The sequence below is a fragment of the Trematomus bernacchii genome, unplaced genomic scaffold (genome assembly GCF_902827165.1).
Source record: "Trematomus bernacchii unplaced genomic scaffold, fTreBer1.1, whole genome shotgun sequence".
Taxonomy (NCBI): Eukaryota; Metazoa; Chordata; class Actinopteri; order Perciformes; family Nototheniidae; genus Trematomus; species Trematomus bernacchii.
Genome location: NW_022988066.1, coordinates 1,988,381 through 2,004,263, shown reverse-complemented (window position 1 = coordinate 2,004,263; position 15,883 = coordinate 1,988,381). Strand labels below are relative to the sequence as shown.

The 15,883-nt window shown below is 38.8% G+C and overlaps 1 protein-coding gene across 3 annotated transcripts in view; it reads right to left on the bottom strand.

Annotated features, from left to right (window-relative positions):
- Nucleotides 1-3,959: 3,959 nt before the first annotated feature.
- The window catches only part of gcgrb (glucagon receptor b), a 63,413-nt gene continuing 51,489 nt past the window's right edge, over nt 3,960-15,883 (bottom strand). For all 3 annotated transcript variants that reach the window (XM_034120659.1, XM_034120660.1, XM_034120661.1), the window contains 7 exons: nt 13,252-13,411; nt 10,131-10,191; nt 9,879-9,948; nt 7,648-7,736; nt 7,388-7,532; nt 6,219-6,260; nt 3,960-5,876 (listed from right to left, as the gene is read on the bottom strand). In XM_034120659.1, coding sequence (XP_033976550.1) covers nt 5,466-5,876; nt 6,219-6,260; nt 7,388-7,532; nt 7,648-7,736; nt 9,879-9,948; nt 10,131-10,191; nt 13,252-13,411 — 978 coding nt within the window. In that variant the 3' untranslated portion in view covers nt 3,960-5,465. The remainder of the gene's footprint in view (nt 5,877-6,218; nt 6,261-7,387; nt 7,533-7,647; nt 7,737-9,878; nt 9,949-10,130; nt 10,192-13,251; nt 13,412-15,883) is intronic.

Sequence of the window (15,883 nt, the reverse complement as noted above, 5' to 3'; positions counted from 1 at the left end):
AGAAACCAGAGGAGACTGAGGTCCACCGCAGACGGACCACTTTTGGACAAAATGTACTTTCCATTAAAGGCAGCTCATTCTGGAATAGCCTCCCAACTGAGATACGGGACTGTCCCACTCTCAATAGTTTCAACCCTTAGATGCACGAGTGACTGGACCCTACACTCTTCCATAAGTGGGTCTAAAAGGACCCGTATTAGAATAATATGTGTTTTTATGCAATTTTTGCATACACAAAATATGTTATTGATGTCCCCATTCCCAGTTTGTTTGGTAATAATTGCGATGTTTACTATGTTTTGGTAGCTCTTAACAAAACAGAATGCGATTCGATGCTAGCACCATGAATATTATCTGGAAACGCTAGGGGGAACAAAATGTTGTCTGTTTCTGCTTTAACGTTGTGGCTACAAACCTTGTTTTTTTTTAGCAACAAAAGCGAGTCATGGCAACGTGTTGATGTGATTCAAAAAAAGTTCTGGTGAATTTGTTTTCTCTGTACTGTACATTCCACATACTATAAGTGAAGGATTGCGGTGGGAAAAATATTCGATTTGGATCTTAGACCAAATAGCATTGTTCTCATGAGATTTGTATGCAATATCAATACCACACCCACACCAACACACCCTCACATACTACTCACACAGATCAGTGTTTTCCCCCGTTTTGTTGGACTGTTAAGCCTCACCCAGTCTTAGCCTGTACTTTGACTCAAGTGCTTTCCACAATAGACCTGTCACAACTGATTGATTTATATAACGTGTAGCTCCTTTGTCATTGCTACTGTATGTCATTGTTCTAAGTTGTTTTTGTCCTGATCCCAAAATAACTTCTCCTGGCTTCGTGTGGCGCGTGTATACGACTTCCTATCCATTTATGACTCACAGGAAGTCGGATTTACAGCGACAGAAAGAGATAAACACACACACACACACACACACACACACACACACACACACACACACACACACACACACACACACACACACACACACACGTGCGTGCGCACACACACACACACACACACACACACACACACACACACACACACACACACACACACACACACACACACACACACACACTCAATGATTAAGCTTGTCATTCCAAACCAAATTCCAGTCACTGAAGGTCCATGAACCATTGCGCAAAAATTGAATTTAGCCTTTAAATATTTATTCATTCAATTTTAATGAAGATATGAAATCATTAATTCAGTCATCATAGTGGCCTTAGTTCTGATTATGGCACTAGGTAATGATAATTTCCTCTATCTCCTTTCAATCACACCTTTACCCTCTTCATTCACACTTTGGATATCTCTATCGATCTAAATATTTTCAGGGCTCATGTTGTTGGATACGTTTATGGACGGAAGAGAATCAGCTTGTTGGTCCCCCTGGATGGACGGAAACATACTCGATTAAGGCAGAATGTATCATTTGTGTCAAAATGTTATTGGATTGAATATTTTTTCACACAGTTAAAATACCTTTGGGCTGGTGTTGTGGGCCGAAATTCACATATAAACATTGCTGTGAAGTGTTTCCTCAATTAGCCGTATCCACCTCTCACAGATGGCTTTAGCAGATTGATCCAGAGAGAGAGGAACAGAGGATGGAAGATGTTTTTTTGCCCACTGTTTTCAATGACCTCCTGTTTACATAATGTATTTTCCACTATCCTCCCTGTAGACTTGCAACATCTGAACTGCCCATCTGGAGCATTGGCTGGCCCCAGTAGTTAGACAAATATGACAGTCCCTAAAATAGATAGTTTCCTGCAAGGGAGGAGTCAACACGAACCAACTATTTGATCTGTTTTTGTAGCTGGGTTGGTTGAGTCTTTATTGGTCTGAGCTTTAAGTAATGAGACTCTGGTTGCTCATTAAGCAATCAGTAAAAGATTGTTTCTCTTTTGGTGATAAATCTTCTTTGTGAGGTTGGGAAAATACCAACAAGGTTTTAGTAAAAGCAGATTTCCTAACAGACTGGTCAAGATTGTGATGCTTAAGAAGATTTACTCAATACTTAGAAATACTAACTAACTTGGGATGTGCATTTAAGGTCATTAATAATAGTCACACATAAGAACACGATATGAGCAGTCAAAATACTTCTTTATTAAAGGTGAGGTAGGTAACTTTGGAGAAACAAGCTCGAGTGCGCCAGAATTTGAAAATACACAGCCGGAAAAAATCTGCCACTTCCTTACAGAGCCCGTCCTCCAACACACACGAACGCGCACATGACCAATGAGGGCACGAGATAAGTTTGTGCACAGATGGAAGGCTGACAGGCAGGTAGGCCATCCAGTTATTTTAGCCGGGCCGGCTAAAATGATTGGTCGTGCTTTTTACAGTACTACAGCTTCCACAGATGACATTTTTTAATGGATTTTTTGTCAAAGCACTTAAGATATTCATTGCTATCGGGATGTTAAGAGCATTCCATGGAATATAACAAAAAGTGTATCTCGAGCCGGTTTCTCAAACGTACCTACCCCACCTTTAAGGTGAGCTTGTATTCTGTGGCCATATCATCCAAGAGGTGTACAATTATCTAATTAAGGTGAAAAATAGGTATTTGAGTCTTTCTACCAGATGGTTAGTTGTTTAAAACATATTAAAAACACATTTTAACATAAATACAAATCTACCTAGGTTACTTAATGCTATCGGTTGTGCACATTTGCTTCGAATAAACAGCGGGAGATGGAACGACAGCTGAGCGCACATTCATTAACATCACAGCCTACACCTAGCAGGATTAGCTGGAAAGAGTTCTCATAAGAAGAGATGAATAAACACAGAAGAATACATCTTATTTAGCTATACGGTAATTCATTAAGATAATAGAGCACAGACTTTTACCAACTTCTAATTGTTTGTGTCTCAAAATGGTCAAAATATCTAGTTAGGCATTATTAATCATACATTTGACAGAGGATAAAGTTATTTTGCAAATAGGAAATCGTTTATCTGGCATGCTTTTCAATTCAGTATTGAGAGAATGTCTGATCTCTCTCTCAATACTCACAGCTTAAAAAAACGCAGATAATGTTTTATTCATTTTTTTGATATCGGTGTATTTATTTATCCTAACTATCTATATTTAATTTCCCATTTAGTTTGGTGAAGGCGATGGGCCCTAACTCAAAAGAGAATGAATGCAGTAATAGCAAAGACTCCATAATTGAATCCAAGATTAACGTTATAAATAATCTATCATGAATCTTGAATGCATTTATTCATATAAAACAAATCCTAATTTTAAAATGGCAATGGATGTTTTTAAGAAAGGAAAATGTGCAATACATACAGAGCCAAAGCCAAACCCTTACTTTCAAAATCCTCCCATGCATTCTCATTCTGTAGTCTTTACATAGGGTGAAATTCAGGCGATTCCCATGAGAGACATTGTGATATGATAATCATGCAATATCCTCTGCTGGATTATTTTCCAGCCACGCAGTGAGCCGCCTCCAGTGGTTTATGTTCTCTGTTATATGTTAATACAGGCATGGGGAGGGAGGCGTTTTCAGAGAGATTACAAGATCAATCACACACAAGAATACCCGTACACAAACGCACATTATTGGACATGTGTGTGCAACCAATACATAATGTATCCGCCGACAACTAGTTACCCTCTGCGCAATAACATGCTGAGCAGTCATTATAATTTCATGTTGCATCTCCAATGAATCACGTAACTTGATTGATAGTAAGTCCACTGATTGGCTTTGCAGTCAACAATGATGGGGAATAACTGCCCTATGATATGCATGAGCACACCGATATTTATTCAATATTTCATCCAATGTTGAAACATACTGTAGTCGGGTTTTTGTTGTCAAAAGTACGTCAGCAAGTGACTGGCAGACTCACTGCATAACTGCGGAGGAATGACACTCATGTCTCTCTATCATGTTACATTGACAACACTTCCTGACACTTTTTTGCTGACAGAATTCAGTTTAATTGGATCCACAGACATATGAGACACAACAATTTGGCTTTTATATAAAACTTTTGACATTTTTTTGCTTTGGACCCCGTCCTGACAATTGCAACATGGAAAGTAAAGGACAAGTACAATCATGTTTGTGTCTTTCTCAACGTAATAATTCATGTTTATTCTTTTCTGTCACCTGGACTGCAAGCGAAAGCACAGAACAACAACACATCCCTCCACCAACACGTCCTTGACGTTATAATACCGGTATTAACTTTTATTAAAGTTAGTTTAATATGTACAGTTCTCTCTCTTACACTTCAATTGAGTGCTTGTTTACTATCTTTGTGAAAATCCTTGTTGGTTTTCAGTGTTTGATTCGGTGAACTTCAAAAATGGATAATACCAAGAATTAAATCCAGATCCGATTCCACATTTTCAAGTGAGTCATGTGTTGTTAATGTGGATTTTGAAATGGAGAACCTTTTTTTATTGTAATAGGACTATTTTCCATTGTGTAAAAAAGCACTTCATGTTCTGTTTGCCTCCATTTGACAGAACACTGTTTGACTGAAAAGCAGGTTCTGGTGGCATGTTTTTTAATTACATATATACACTTACATATCACCCATAATTCTCCATAGTCCTTATACATTCAGCCACAAAACTCAGTTTAAAAAGAAAGAAAAGGGGTTATTATAAACAAAGAAGGGAGGACAGGAATGTGCACGAAGGATGCCTGCTTTACCCAATTGATGTAAATGTATTATTATTTTCTTGTTTAGCATGGTCATTTAAAACCAGAATAACTTAAACATTCAAGTCTCTCTAAAGATCAAAGCAACTTCTTCCTCAACACATCAATAGTCGGTAATAGTTCTGTCCTCATCCTGTTACAAACAAGACATCACGAGTCATGCATGTTGAAGTCACATTCAGTATCATGAAACCAAAAGAACAAAAATAAATGTTTTTTCTTGGCACTTTTGAGATTTCTTTGTAGAAGAGTACCACAAATGAGCATCCATTGCTGGAACCTTCCATACAACACAAGTGTGACTCACAACTCACGATGACAACAGCAGTACACATGACTCATGACATACGAGTGACGTGAGCAGGGTCCTATTGGGAGTCCTCCATATGTGCATGCACACACACACGCACGCACGCAAACACACACACACACACACACACACACACACACACACACACACACACACACACACACACACACACACACACACACACACACACTCTAGTCACCATTAGAAAGCTTATTTTGAGTGTATTGAATCTGAAGTGAATCGTTCTTATTAGCTTAAGGTCCCAAAAACAATAAATATTCATTTGCAGCAGGCTGGTTAAAACATTGTGACTTTTGGGGGTTAAGTCCTCTTTCTCTTCCCACTCAGGCTGCCTTGTTTGCACATGTTAAACACTGATCCGAAACATCTATAAGCACAGTTTTATTCTTCGTGACGAGGTCTTTACAGCAGGCCGCCCTCAGACATTAGTCTCCTCCCCTTCAACAGTGTTTGTGTGCAGCTTCTCCTCCAGACACGCCTCCTCTGTGGCCGTGCTCACGTGACTGCTGGCGCCCCGGTGTGACAGGAAAGAGAACTGCAGGGTGTGTCTGCTCTTTGTGGTCCCGCCTTTCCCCGTGCCGTTGCTATAGGAAACCACTAGTCTGCGGTTCTCCTCGGGTGCGGTTGAGCAGGAGGGCTCAGCTTTGTTGAGGCGAGGCGAGTCACCGCCGGGGTCGCTGGCGTTGTTGTCGTGGAGATAGGGCAGATTGCCAGTGACAATGCTGCCGCTCTTGAGATGCGGCGTGTGGCTGTGGGTGTGGCGGTACTCCTCGTCAATGTCCTTACCCAGCTTCCACCTCTTCCACTTTTTTAGCATCTCTGACTGCACCTGCAGGATGGGAAAACAGCGGACAGACGAATGAACATATGTGATGAAGATTAAATAAGACACCAAGCACTTCATCAGATGGATTTGTCTTGCGTAACATTATATTTAAAGATGTAGAGATGAGCTGACAGAAGATGTTGTGTCTGTCGCACGTTGTAGACAAAAGGATAAAGTGGATTATTAAGATTTAGAGATACACCAAGGAACGATAAAGGCTGGAAACAGAAATGCTGATGATGTAAAATGTCTAGTTTATCAGCTCTAAAAGAGAAAGGGAGGAACTCCAACAATAGCAGAGATTAAATGAAGGTGCATCTTGACGTGAAAGCACATCTGTCTCACCTCTTTGTTGATGAAGCAGTACAAAATAGCAACCAGCAGGCCCTGAAACACAAAGTGGAGTTTTAATATTTCAGTCATGGAAGATACTGGTAACCAATGATACGCACTTTGTACTGGGTTTTAACGGACAGAGGTCTAACTATTTAATCTGTGAATTATTATCAACAAATACCCTGGTATCACTTTGGCCTTTATATTACTCCAAAGCAAGCCTGTTGTGAAGTTATTTCAGAACAAACTAGACAGAACATGTGGAGCATATTTAAATTAGATGGCACACAATGCCTCAGTACGGGTCCTTTTTACCTGTATGTTAAAATAGAGGTCTTTGTTACTAAATTAGACTACACAAGCAAAACTTAAAGAGTATATACAAAACTTCGTAGTGAATATTCTTTTGGATGCTGATTGACAGGTTGCTGTAATGCACCAAGGAAATCAGCAATGCAACAACAAAGGCATGGAAGAATAGCAATCACAGCAAGAAACAATACAGGTTTCACATTTTTCTAAAGGATTGGCTTTGTAGATTTTATAAGGAAGGAAAAGAGTGTAGTTGTTAGACCTCGAGGGACAACATAATTCATTTGGTTGAGTGACACTGTATGTAAAAGAGAAACATGGTTATTTACAAAAACTCCACTGGGCATCTTTAAATATTAATCCTATCAATCCATTATTCATCCATTTTTACAGAATTTACGCAAAGTTACTTGTTCCCAATTAAAGAAATGTTGAGAAAAGGAGAATATGATACTGATTAAACACAGTTTGACACCAAAACAGAATAAGATCATTTAACGGTCACCTATTATGCAAAATCCACTTTTTCAGAATCAGCATTTTTGAAACAGGGCTGAAACAGAGGGGTTTGTGGGATGCATGATCTGTTTGGTGTTTCGAGCCAAACTATTCAGAGACATGTTTTGTATATAACTGAGACCTATAATATATTGTTGAGAAAGGGTATAATATGGGACCTTTAAGGTAGACTATTTATTACAGATGAATCAAAAAGTAATACTTAATACTAGAGTCAGATGCGTTTAAAGAAATGACAAAAGGCTAAGGAATTACTTTGTGTACAACATAAAAAATAAAAACAGGAGAGAACACGGATAGACACACTGACATCAATATTTGAGATTCATGTGGAGGTGAGCTCTGACCTGGAAAGAGTTGAAGAGCAGGTCGCAGAAAAGGCGAATGAGGCGCAGCATGGAGCCTTTAGGGACGGACTCATCGATGACGAAGGTGAAGAGGATGGCGTGAATCCCAAGGAGGGGAATGAGGGTCAGAGTGGACTTTGCTAATCTGGACCAGAGGAAGACAAAGAGGGAGATAACATCATATTTCCAAACATGTTAGACACTGCTCATTCTGCTTTGTTACGACTTTCATCAGGTTTAAAGATCAAGGCAGGACTCACCTGAACTTGTAGTCAGTGTATCTCATCTGATGAGCTCTGAGCTTAGACATCAGGATTTTGATGATCCGTATGAATATGAAGAAATTAATCTGTAATAAGAAGAGGGGGGGATCGAAATGATGCAAACACATGCATTCTGTAAATGTTTACAAGACATAATGGGTAAGAGAGACAGATATTCCCCAAAATGCCTTTCTGAGTATTTCTGTGCTCTGTGGGATTTCAGCTGGCAACACACACCACACACGCACGCACACACAAACACACTGTGATGTAGTGCAGACCCTCTCCAATGACAGAGAACATTAATTATTGCAGCACTCAAGATATTAGCGCTCCAAATTTGGTATCATGTGTATGTTGTCTCAACAGATGTGTTGGTCCAAATATGTGTGAGTGCACACAAACACAGTTTATTTAGGTGTGAATATGTGTGTGTGAACTTTAGAGTTGTGTTGTGGATTACTGGAGGATGACATACACAAGATTACGATAAAGAGAGTTTTTCCACAGAGCACAATCTGTGTGACTTCCACAGTGTATGCCACTTACGGGTGTCTGGATATTTCAGCTTGTGTGTGAACACACGTACGCTTTTGCATGAGTTCACAAAGGTTGCTATGTGAATGTGCACTTGTTCTCATACTGTAAGTGTGTCCATCCATAATGTTGTTTGTCACTATGGGAACAAGAGGCAGGAAACACACAAGTGGAAGACCACTACTTATTGCTGTTTGAGCACGTATGTGTGTGCATGTGTGTGCGTGTGCATGTGTGTGTGTGTGTGCGTGTGTGTGTGTGTGTGTGTGTGTGTGTGTGTGTGTGTGTGTGTGTGTGTGTGTGTGTGCGTGTGTGTGTGTGTGATGTGTGTGTGTGTGTGTGTGTGTGTGTGTGTGTGTGTGTGTACATCAATGTGTAAGAACACCAAATACAAATTATGTAAACAATAGTCTACAGCTAATATTCCAAACAATTTAGGTTGAACATTTTGGTTAATTTTATTGAGATGTTTGAAATCAATTTGGATTCTCACTATTATGAAGGTGTTGCCAGTTTAATCTATAAACAGACTCACACACTAGGCCGTGAGATGGTTAACAAGATAAAAAAACTTTAATCAAACTTAAATGCTTCACATAATACTTCTCTTTTCCAGAATACATTTTTAGAAGTTTAATATCCTCTTTACCTGGTAAATAAGATAGAAGATAATACACACAAACATCTGTAATTAAAACATGTTTAACAAAAGAGGAATCCTTTTTTTTTGTGCCAATTATATTTTTAAAAAGTGTGATTCATTTCTTGCTACATTTTGCATGGTTCACTTCAGTGAAAACCTGAGTCAAGTCACAGTCTGTCGTCCCCAGGAGATCTAAAGTTCACCCGAACACTTGACTGAACTGGCTGATTTCATTATTTTCTACTCCATAAAATCATTGTTGGACGCCACACCCGACTGCACAGAGAGGCATTCTGTCGATATTATCTAAAGTACTCAGCGAGGAGGGATCATAGTGGCACTGATGTACAAGAGGGGATGCGGGGAAACTGCGAAATTAGGTGTCATTCTAAGAGGAGTTTTACACTCGCAACCCAACTTCTATAAACTTTCTAACATGCATACGTTCATAGAAGCACAGAAAGCATGTTTTTAAGGGAGACATTTTGACATGTCATAGTAGGGAAATCACAGAGGTATTTAATCACATTAATTATGGATTCATCTAACTGAGGGGAGGTCCTGCTCTTGTGGCTCATTAAAACGCTAACTTGGACACTTAATGGAACTGGGCCATATTAGCATTTCCATGTGTGCTCTTTCTACTAGGACAGGTCAAATTGTCTGCTGTGAAAAAGTTAAATAGTGAATACACTCTCTGCCTTTTCTGCCTGTGGCGGGGTCATGAGGAAACAGTTCACACCTTTGCTCTCTTCCTTGGGACAAATATTTGACTTTTGGTTGATGATTCAGCTCTTTGTTATTCTCTTTTATCATGGCTGTGCAGCCCGGTATTTGACAGTGTCTTTATTCACAGCAACATCTGCCAAGACACACTTTGTGAATGTCAGCTGCTGTGTGTGTCCGTTTGGGTTTGTGTGTTTTTGCGTGCATCTGTAGCTCCATCACATGCCAGCACACTCTGTACCTGAATTTACTTAGTCCATTTGTTCTAATGTATAGTGACAGGCAGAAAATAATTGGGCAAGGAACAAACAGACAGACTTACCAGATAAGCAAATAGTATAGGGGAACGGATAATCCACCAATATCCCATGTTAATATTCCTCTCCCAGCACCTACACACACGCACACACACATTATACATTGTACATTATTGCTGTTTTTTAGTGATTTTGTCACAAGATATTCATACAGTGTGGTAGGAATTCACAGATAAAAGCTGTTACATTCAAACTGCCTTACATTTTATGTAACAATAGTATTATTGAATGTTATTACTGTACGAAAAGTGACTTACTCTTCGTTTTCATACAGATATTTCACTGTGATCCACGGCAACACGAATATGAGCGGTGTACCTGAGAACGAATGTGAGAGTGAACGTTATAAAGTTGTTGAAACAAAGATTAATGATGATATCATGGAAATGGTGCTCCTGGTAGATCATCTGCTACACAACTTAATACAGTTTGAGCTATATTTATTATTTTACCCGGTTATCATGATGATGAGTTTACAAATCTCATTATCTCAAGACTAATCATTTTTGTTTCCCCAATGAGGACATGAAAGGTCTTTAAGTATGAAAGTGTCTGTCTGCCTCTGCAAAGCTTTATCTAATCTGTTCATGAGGCGGGTCTCTTCTTCAGACATGATCTCACCAACAGTTGGACCATCCAGTGAGACCACGATTTGTTATCTCCGCTCAGAGAGGAGTTTCATAATCAGGGAAAAGAGTGTTGGAAATCTCAAGATAACTATATAATTGTTACATCAGAGTAGCAAGCTACAAATTAAATATGAGCATCATAAAGTCATTCACAAGAACATTAAGATTATGTTCCCAAGAAAGCACACATGTTTTTGTTGTAATTATTATGTGTCCTGACAATTCATACTTTTTGAATGAATATATTTGAATTTTTTTATGTACACTTTCTCACAGTCTTAACATACATGATATCCCACCGTCTTGGGCAGTATTAGTGCAAAGTAAAAGAAAAAATAGAAAGCCCTTTGATGTTCCAGAGGGAAATCTGAAGCACTTGAGTCAGTGCTGGTTTGGTCTGTCAACTACAAATGTGAAAATGAAATAAATGTGAGAGTGTGCAGTTAGAGGCGAGATAACCAGTCCCCTGTGGCCAGCTCCTCATCTCTCCTTTTTATTTGTGTTGGCTCCTTATCCTCGCTTGAGACTTAATAACGCAAATAGCTTAATGAGCGGTTGGTCGTCAAGTTGCCTTGTGGGTAACGAAGGCACCAGGTTTTGACGATGAAGTATGTACTGAATAAAAAAAAAAATAAATTCTGCTCTTGAGTGTGACACTTAAAAACGATCTCTGACTCATCCCTCAAACACACTCTTTGTGTTTGCTTGTTTGTTTGTCACTAAGTATCATCACTTCGAAACACCTGTTGACAGGAGGCCCTTGCTGATTTTAATCACTTCACTAAATTACCTGACTGCCTGAGAAAGGATACTTTTTTTTGCTTTTCCACTAGGGGTAGTTCCGTCTCAGGGCTACTTTTTCACCTTTTTTCTGGCCCTCCAAAATCAAGGTTCTTACCGGGCCAACAGCCGGGCTGAATATGCTAAACTAGTGACGTAAACACTCTCGACTGCTGAATGGTCAGAGAGAATCGCTGGCAAAGGGGCTACAACTACAACAAAATGAACATATTTTACCGTGATTTAATTGTAATACACGTTTCAAAATGATGCCGAAGTAACAACATACTGATACCGGTTAGTAAAAACCATGAATGAATGCTTTGACAAGTCTGCAGACAGACGGCAGGCGAAAAACCTTTTAAAATGCGTGTTTTCTGAATGGAGATCGGATCAATCAGGCTAAGCTAACGTTGTATACTGTATGCTCCGACCGTCCACACTCACAACAACGGCCTACAGACATAAATAAACCCGCGACTGTACTCGCCATGACACAGACAGTCTGTGGTTTGTACTTGTTTAACTTTTGTCTAGTTTCTGAACAGATATGAGGAGCTGTGAGCTCTGAGGGCTAACAGCTAACGGCTGATGTTTTGGTTTTGTGGTTTGCAAACTTCGCATTGAAGATGACGTCACGGCAGTTTTACGCAGCGTCGCTCCACCCGCCGAACAGCCGATCGCTCCGCCTACACTGCGTTACTATAGTTACTACCCCTGTTACTAAACTGTAATGGAAACGCAGCATAAAGTGAGCCTGGCCTACCAAGGCCTAACCATACCGTACTAAGCCGTGCTAGGTCCTGCAGTGGAAAAGCGCCATTAGATACCTGTTGACCATCCATGTCCGAATACTTCCTGTTGCCGTTAACCTTGTTCCTTTGAACAACTGCTCAAATAGACTGTTTGCTGTTCTCCTTCTTGGTAAAATGTATGTTTTCTCTTCTCACTTAGTTGAACTGTATTTGTTTGGTTAAAAAATAACAGCAATACAGGTTATTTTATAAGCGTAAATGTCTATGTTAGTCATTGTCTAGTTTAGATGTAATCAGCGCATTGGATGGGCATCATCAGCCTCATGTATATTGGTAATGAAAAGAAGGTTGATGGGCCGTCATCACTTAATTAAAGGTGGGGTATGTAATTTTGGAGAAACCGGCTCGAGATCGATAGAATTTGAAAATACACAACCGGAAAAAATCTGCCACTTCCTTACAGAGCCCCTCCTCCAACACACACGAACGCGCACATGACCAATGAGGGCACGAGATAAGTTTGTGCACAGATGGAAGGCTGACAGGCAGGTAGGCCATCCAGTTACTTTAGCCGGGCCGGCTAAAATGATTGGTCATGCTTTTTACAGCGCTACGGCTTCCACAGATTACATTTTTTATGTATTTATTGTCAAAGCATTTCATATATTCATTGCTATCGGGATGTTAAGAGCATTCCATGGAATATAACAAAAAGTGTTTCTGAAATAAATTACATACCCCACCTTTAATCACATGGTTGATCCACGATACAAGAACTAAACCTCTTATGGCCATAATTATTATAATGGGAGAGAAAGAGTGTAAAGAGCCTGTGGCCTCCAAGAAGACCTGAGGGCGGCAGAGAGTCATACTTTAAAGAACAAACTCAAGAACCACCTTTTTGATTTGATTTAACAGAATGTTATTTTAGTCTTATCTTATTCCTTTTTATTCTTATATTTATTTGTATTTTATTTGTATTATTAATTTTATATTATGAACTGTTTTTTTTAATCACAAAGCTATGTGTTACTCTGGTTATACCTTTGAAGGAGGGGGATAGTATTGTTTTATTTTTTGTAAATTGTGTTTGGTTTGTGAAGCACTTTGAGTTGCCTTTGTGTATAAAAAGTGCTGTATAAATAAAGTTTGATGATTGACAATTGAGGAATCAAATTGCCGATAACACCCAACAGGTGAGCAGTTTTTCTTACCCCAGCCAATGGCCAGATAAATGTAGAAGTACTTCCTCTCGCTGAACACGGTGATGACGAGCAGGCTGTGCAGGTAGATGCCCTCCACCAGCAGCCAATAGTTGTTGGCCATCACGCTGTACTGCATCATCACCATGGCACCTCGACACCACGTAACAGCCTGAACACGACACAGGATGGGGGTGGTGCGAAAAAGACAGTAAGCCAAAGAGAGACCTTCTGTTATTGTACACAAGATGGAAAGTGTGCAGCAAAAATACAATGCTCAGAGTCCTTGTCCCTGTCCTTCACATCACGCGTTTGATTCTAGCACACAATCTTTCCTCACACTCCTACACAGCAGAATATGTTAAACACAAATCGTTTGCTCCTATTTTCAGAAATAATAAAATACTTTCTGCACATTAAAGGGGCTTATTCTCATTCATTTGTTAAAATCTGTGTAAATGAGCACTTCTGCTAACATAATCCTTCCACCTGGCAGTTGAGGCATATGTAGATGCAGATTAAACAGCATGAATATCAGGTGTGCCTAAGGCTGGTCATTTGTATCACCACTCGAGAATGTGCAATTTTATGTTGAAAAACAAATGCATTAGTGACTCTAAACTGTGAAGTGGATGGATTATCTTGGAGCAAACTGCTCACTAACAGAAATGTTAACAAATATGTGCACATCATTTGAGAGGCATTAACTTGTTGAGTGCATTTAAAGTTCTCGTGAAAAATGAGAGTGAAAACAAATATGCGGTTTTCATGTTTGTGCTCAGTATGCAATATCAAACTAAATCGATTTCCAATGTCGCTTACACTTCGGCACTTTCGCAGGAAATCACATTTGTTGTAGTGGCCATTTTGTCATTGTTAATGTGAATTTATGCAAGGCCGTTTGTACCATTTTAAATAAGATAAATTGCATATTCCTCCGATGCAGATGTAGAGAAGCTTAACAAGAAAGGAGTTAGAGGAACTTGAGGGATCGGCATGTGTTGGAGTTTCTGGGCTTTGTTTTTCTCTCTGATATTAAACATTCACAAGTTGAGATGTGTTCTCTATGAGCTGATGATGATGTATGACATTTCAAATACTAATATTGTCCTTCAGAATTTTCCTAGGGGATTTAACTTCCATTCATGAATCACTTGTAGGGGGACTCAACATTTATTGCTTTCTATAATAGCTCATTTCTTCTCATCAGAACCATATTAAGTTATGTATATAGCTGTACAATTTGTAAAAGTCTGTTGAATTTATTCAATGTCCAAAAAGAGGTTGTAAATGCACATATTCAAGAAAAATGTAGTAGCCTAGACTTTGTATGTGCCACAACCCTCTGTCTGATTACATATTCTCACTATACACTGTAGTAAATTTACAATATGCCCCATTAACAGAGCAGGAAGTATTGTGATGTTTTTTTTTGTAAACATTTTTTTTAATTCAATTTATTGAACATGTCAGAAACAAAACATACAACAATAATAATATATATATATATATATATCATTTTCTTTCTTGTTTTTTCTCACTCATAATAATAATTATAACAAAGTACAAACAAATAATAATACAAAAAAAATAAAAAATAAAATAATAATAATAATAATAATTCTCAAATAGTCTCTGTCATGTTCAACAGGGGCAAGAAGAAGCTTAAAAAAAACTTTTCTGGTCCTACCCCCTCTAGCATACATTTTCCTTATAAATAAAATATTAGGTCATCGTCATCAGCGATATGTTTGTCTTTTTTTTACAAAACAATCAGAAAGAAATTACTTTTACAATTACAAGAAATAACAAATGGGATTTTACAGGTCCTGTTCATAACCATTAATGATTTGGCTCCTAAATAATACTTTCAGTTTAGATAGACTTGTACAATATTTCAGTGCATCATTAGAGTTATTCCACAGACTAACACCTTTTGATGAGATGCAATGAAGTTTGGCATTTGTTCGTACGGGTGGTTTTTTGAAAATGCAGTTTCCTCTCAACATGTTCTCCGTGTGAAAAGTCCCTGGATATTATGAGGTAATTGTTGATTTGCGGCTTTGAACATAATTTGAATAGTTTTATAGTCAACCAGGTCTTGTAGTTTTAGTGTTTTTAGTTTGATAAATAATTTATTTGTTGGTTCTCTGTACGAAGTTTTATGTATAACTCGTATGGCTCTTTTTTGCAGGATGAAGATAGGATGTGTATTTGTTTTATATGTGTTCCCCCAAACTTCCACACAGTACATCATGTATGGAAGTATGAAGGAGCATACAGCATAAACAAGGAAGCTTGATTAATTAGGTATTTGGCTTTATTCAGAATTGCTATTGATTTGGATATTTTGGCTTTGATATAGCTTATATGTGGTTTCCAACTTAAAGGGGACCTATCATGCAAAATGCACTTTTGTACGTCTTTTATACATGAATATGTGTCCCCGGTGTTCCAGGGAACTCACCAAGTGTCAGAAAACACAACCCTCTCTATTTTCCTCCATACCCAAATCTCTAAAAAAGGGGCTGCAACGGATCTGATAAAAACTGATCCAGATTTGAACACTGTCCTGACGTCAGGACGGTGGTGCTACGGCTATTGGGCCAACTCCACCAATCAGGAGGAGACAGCCACGGCCATT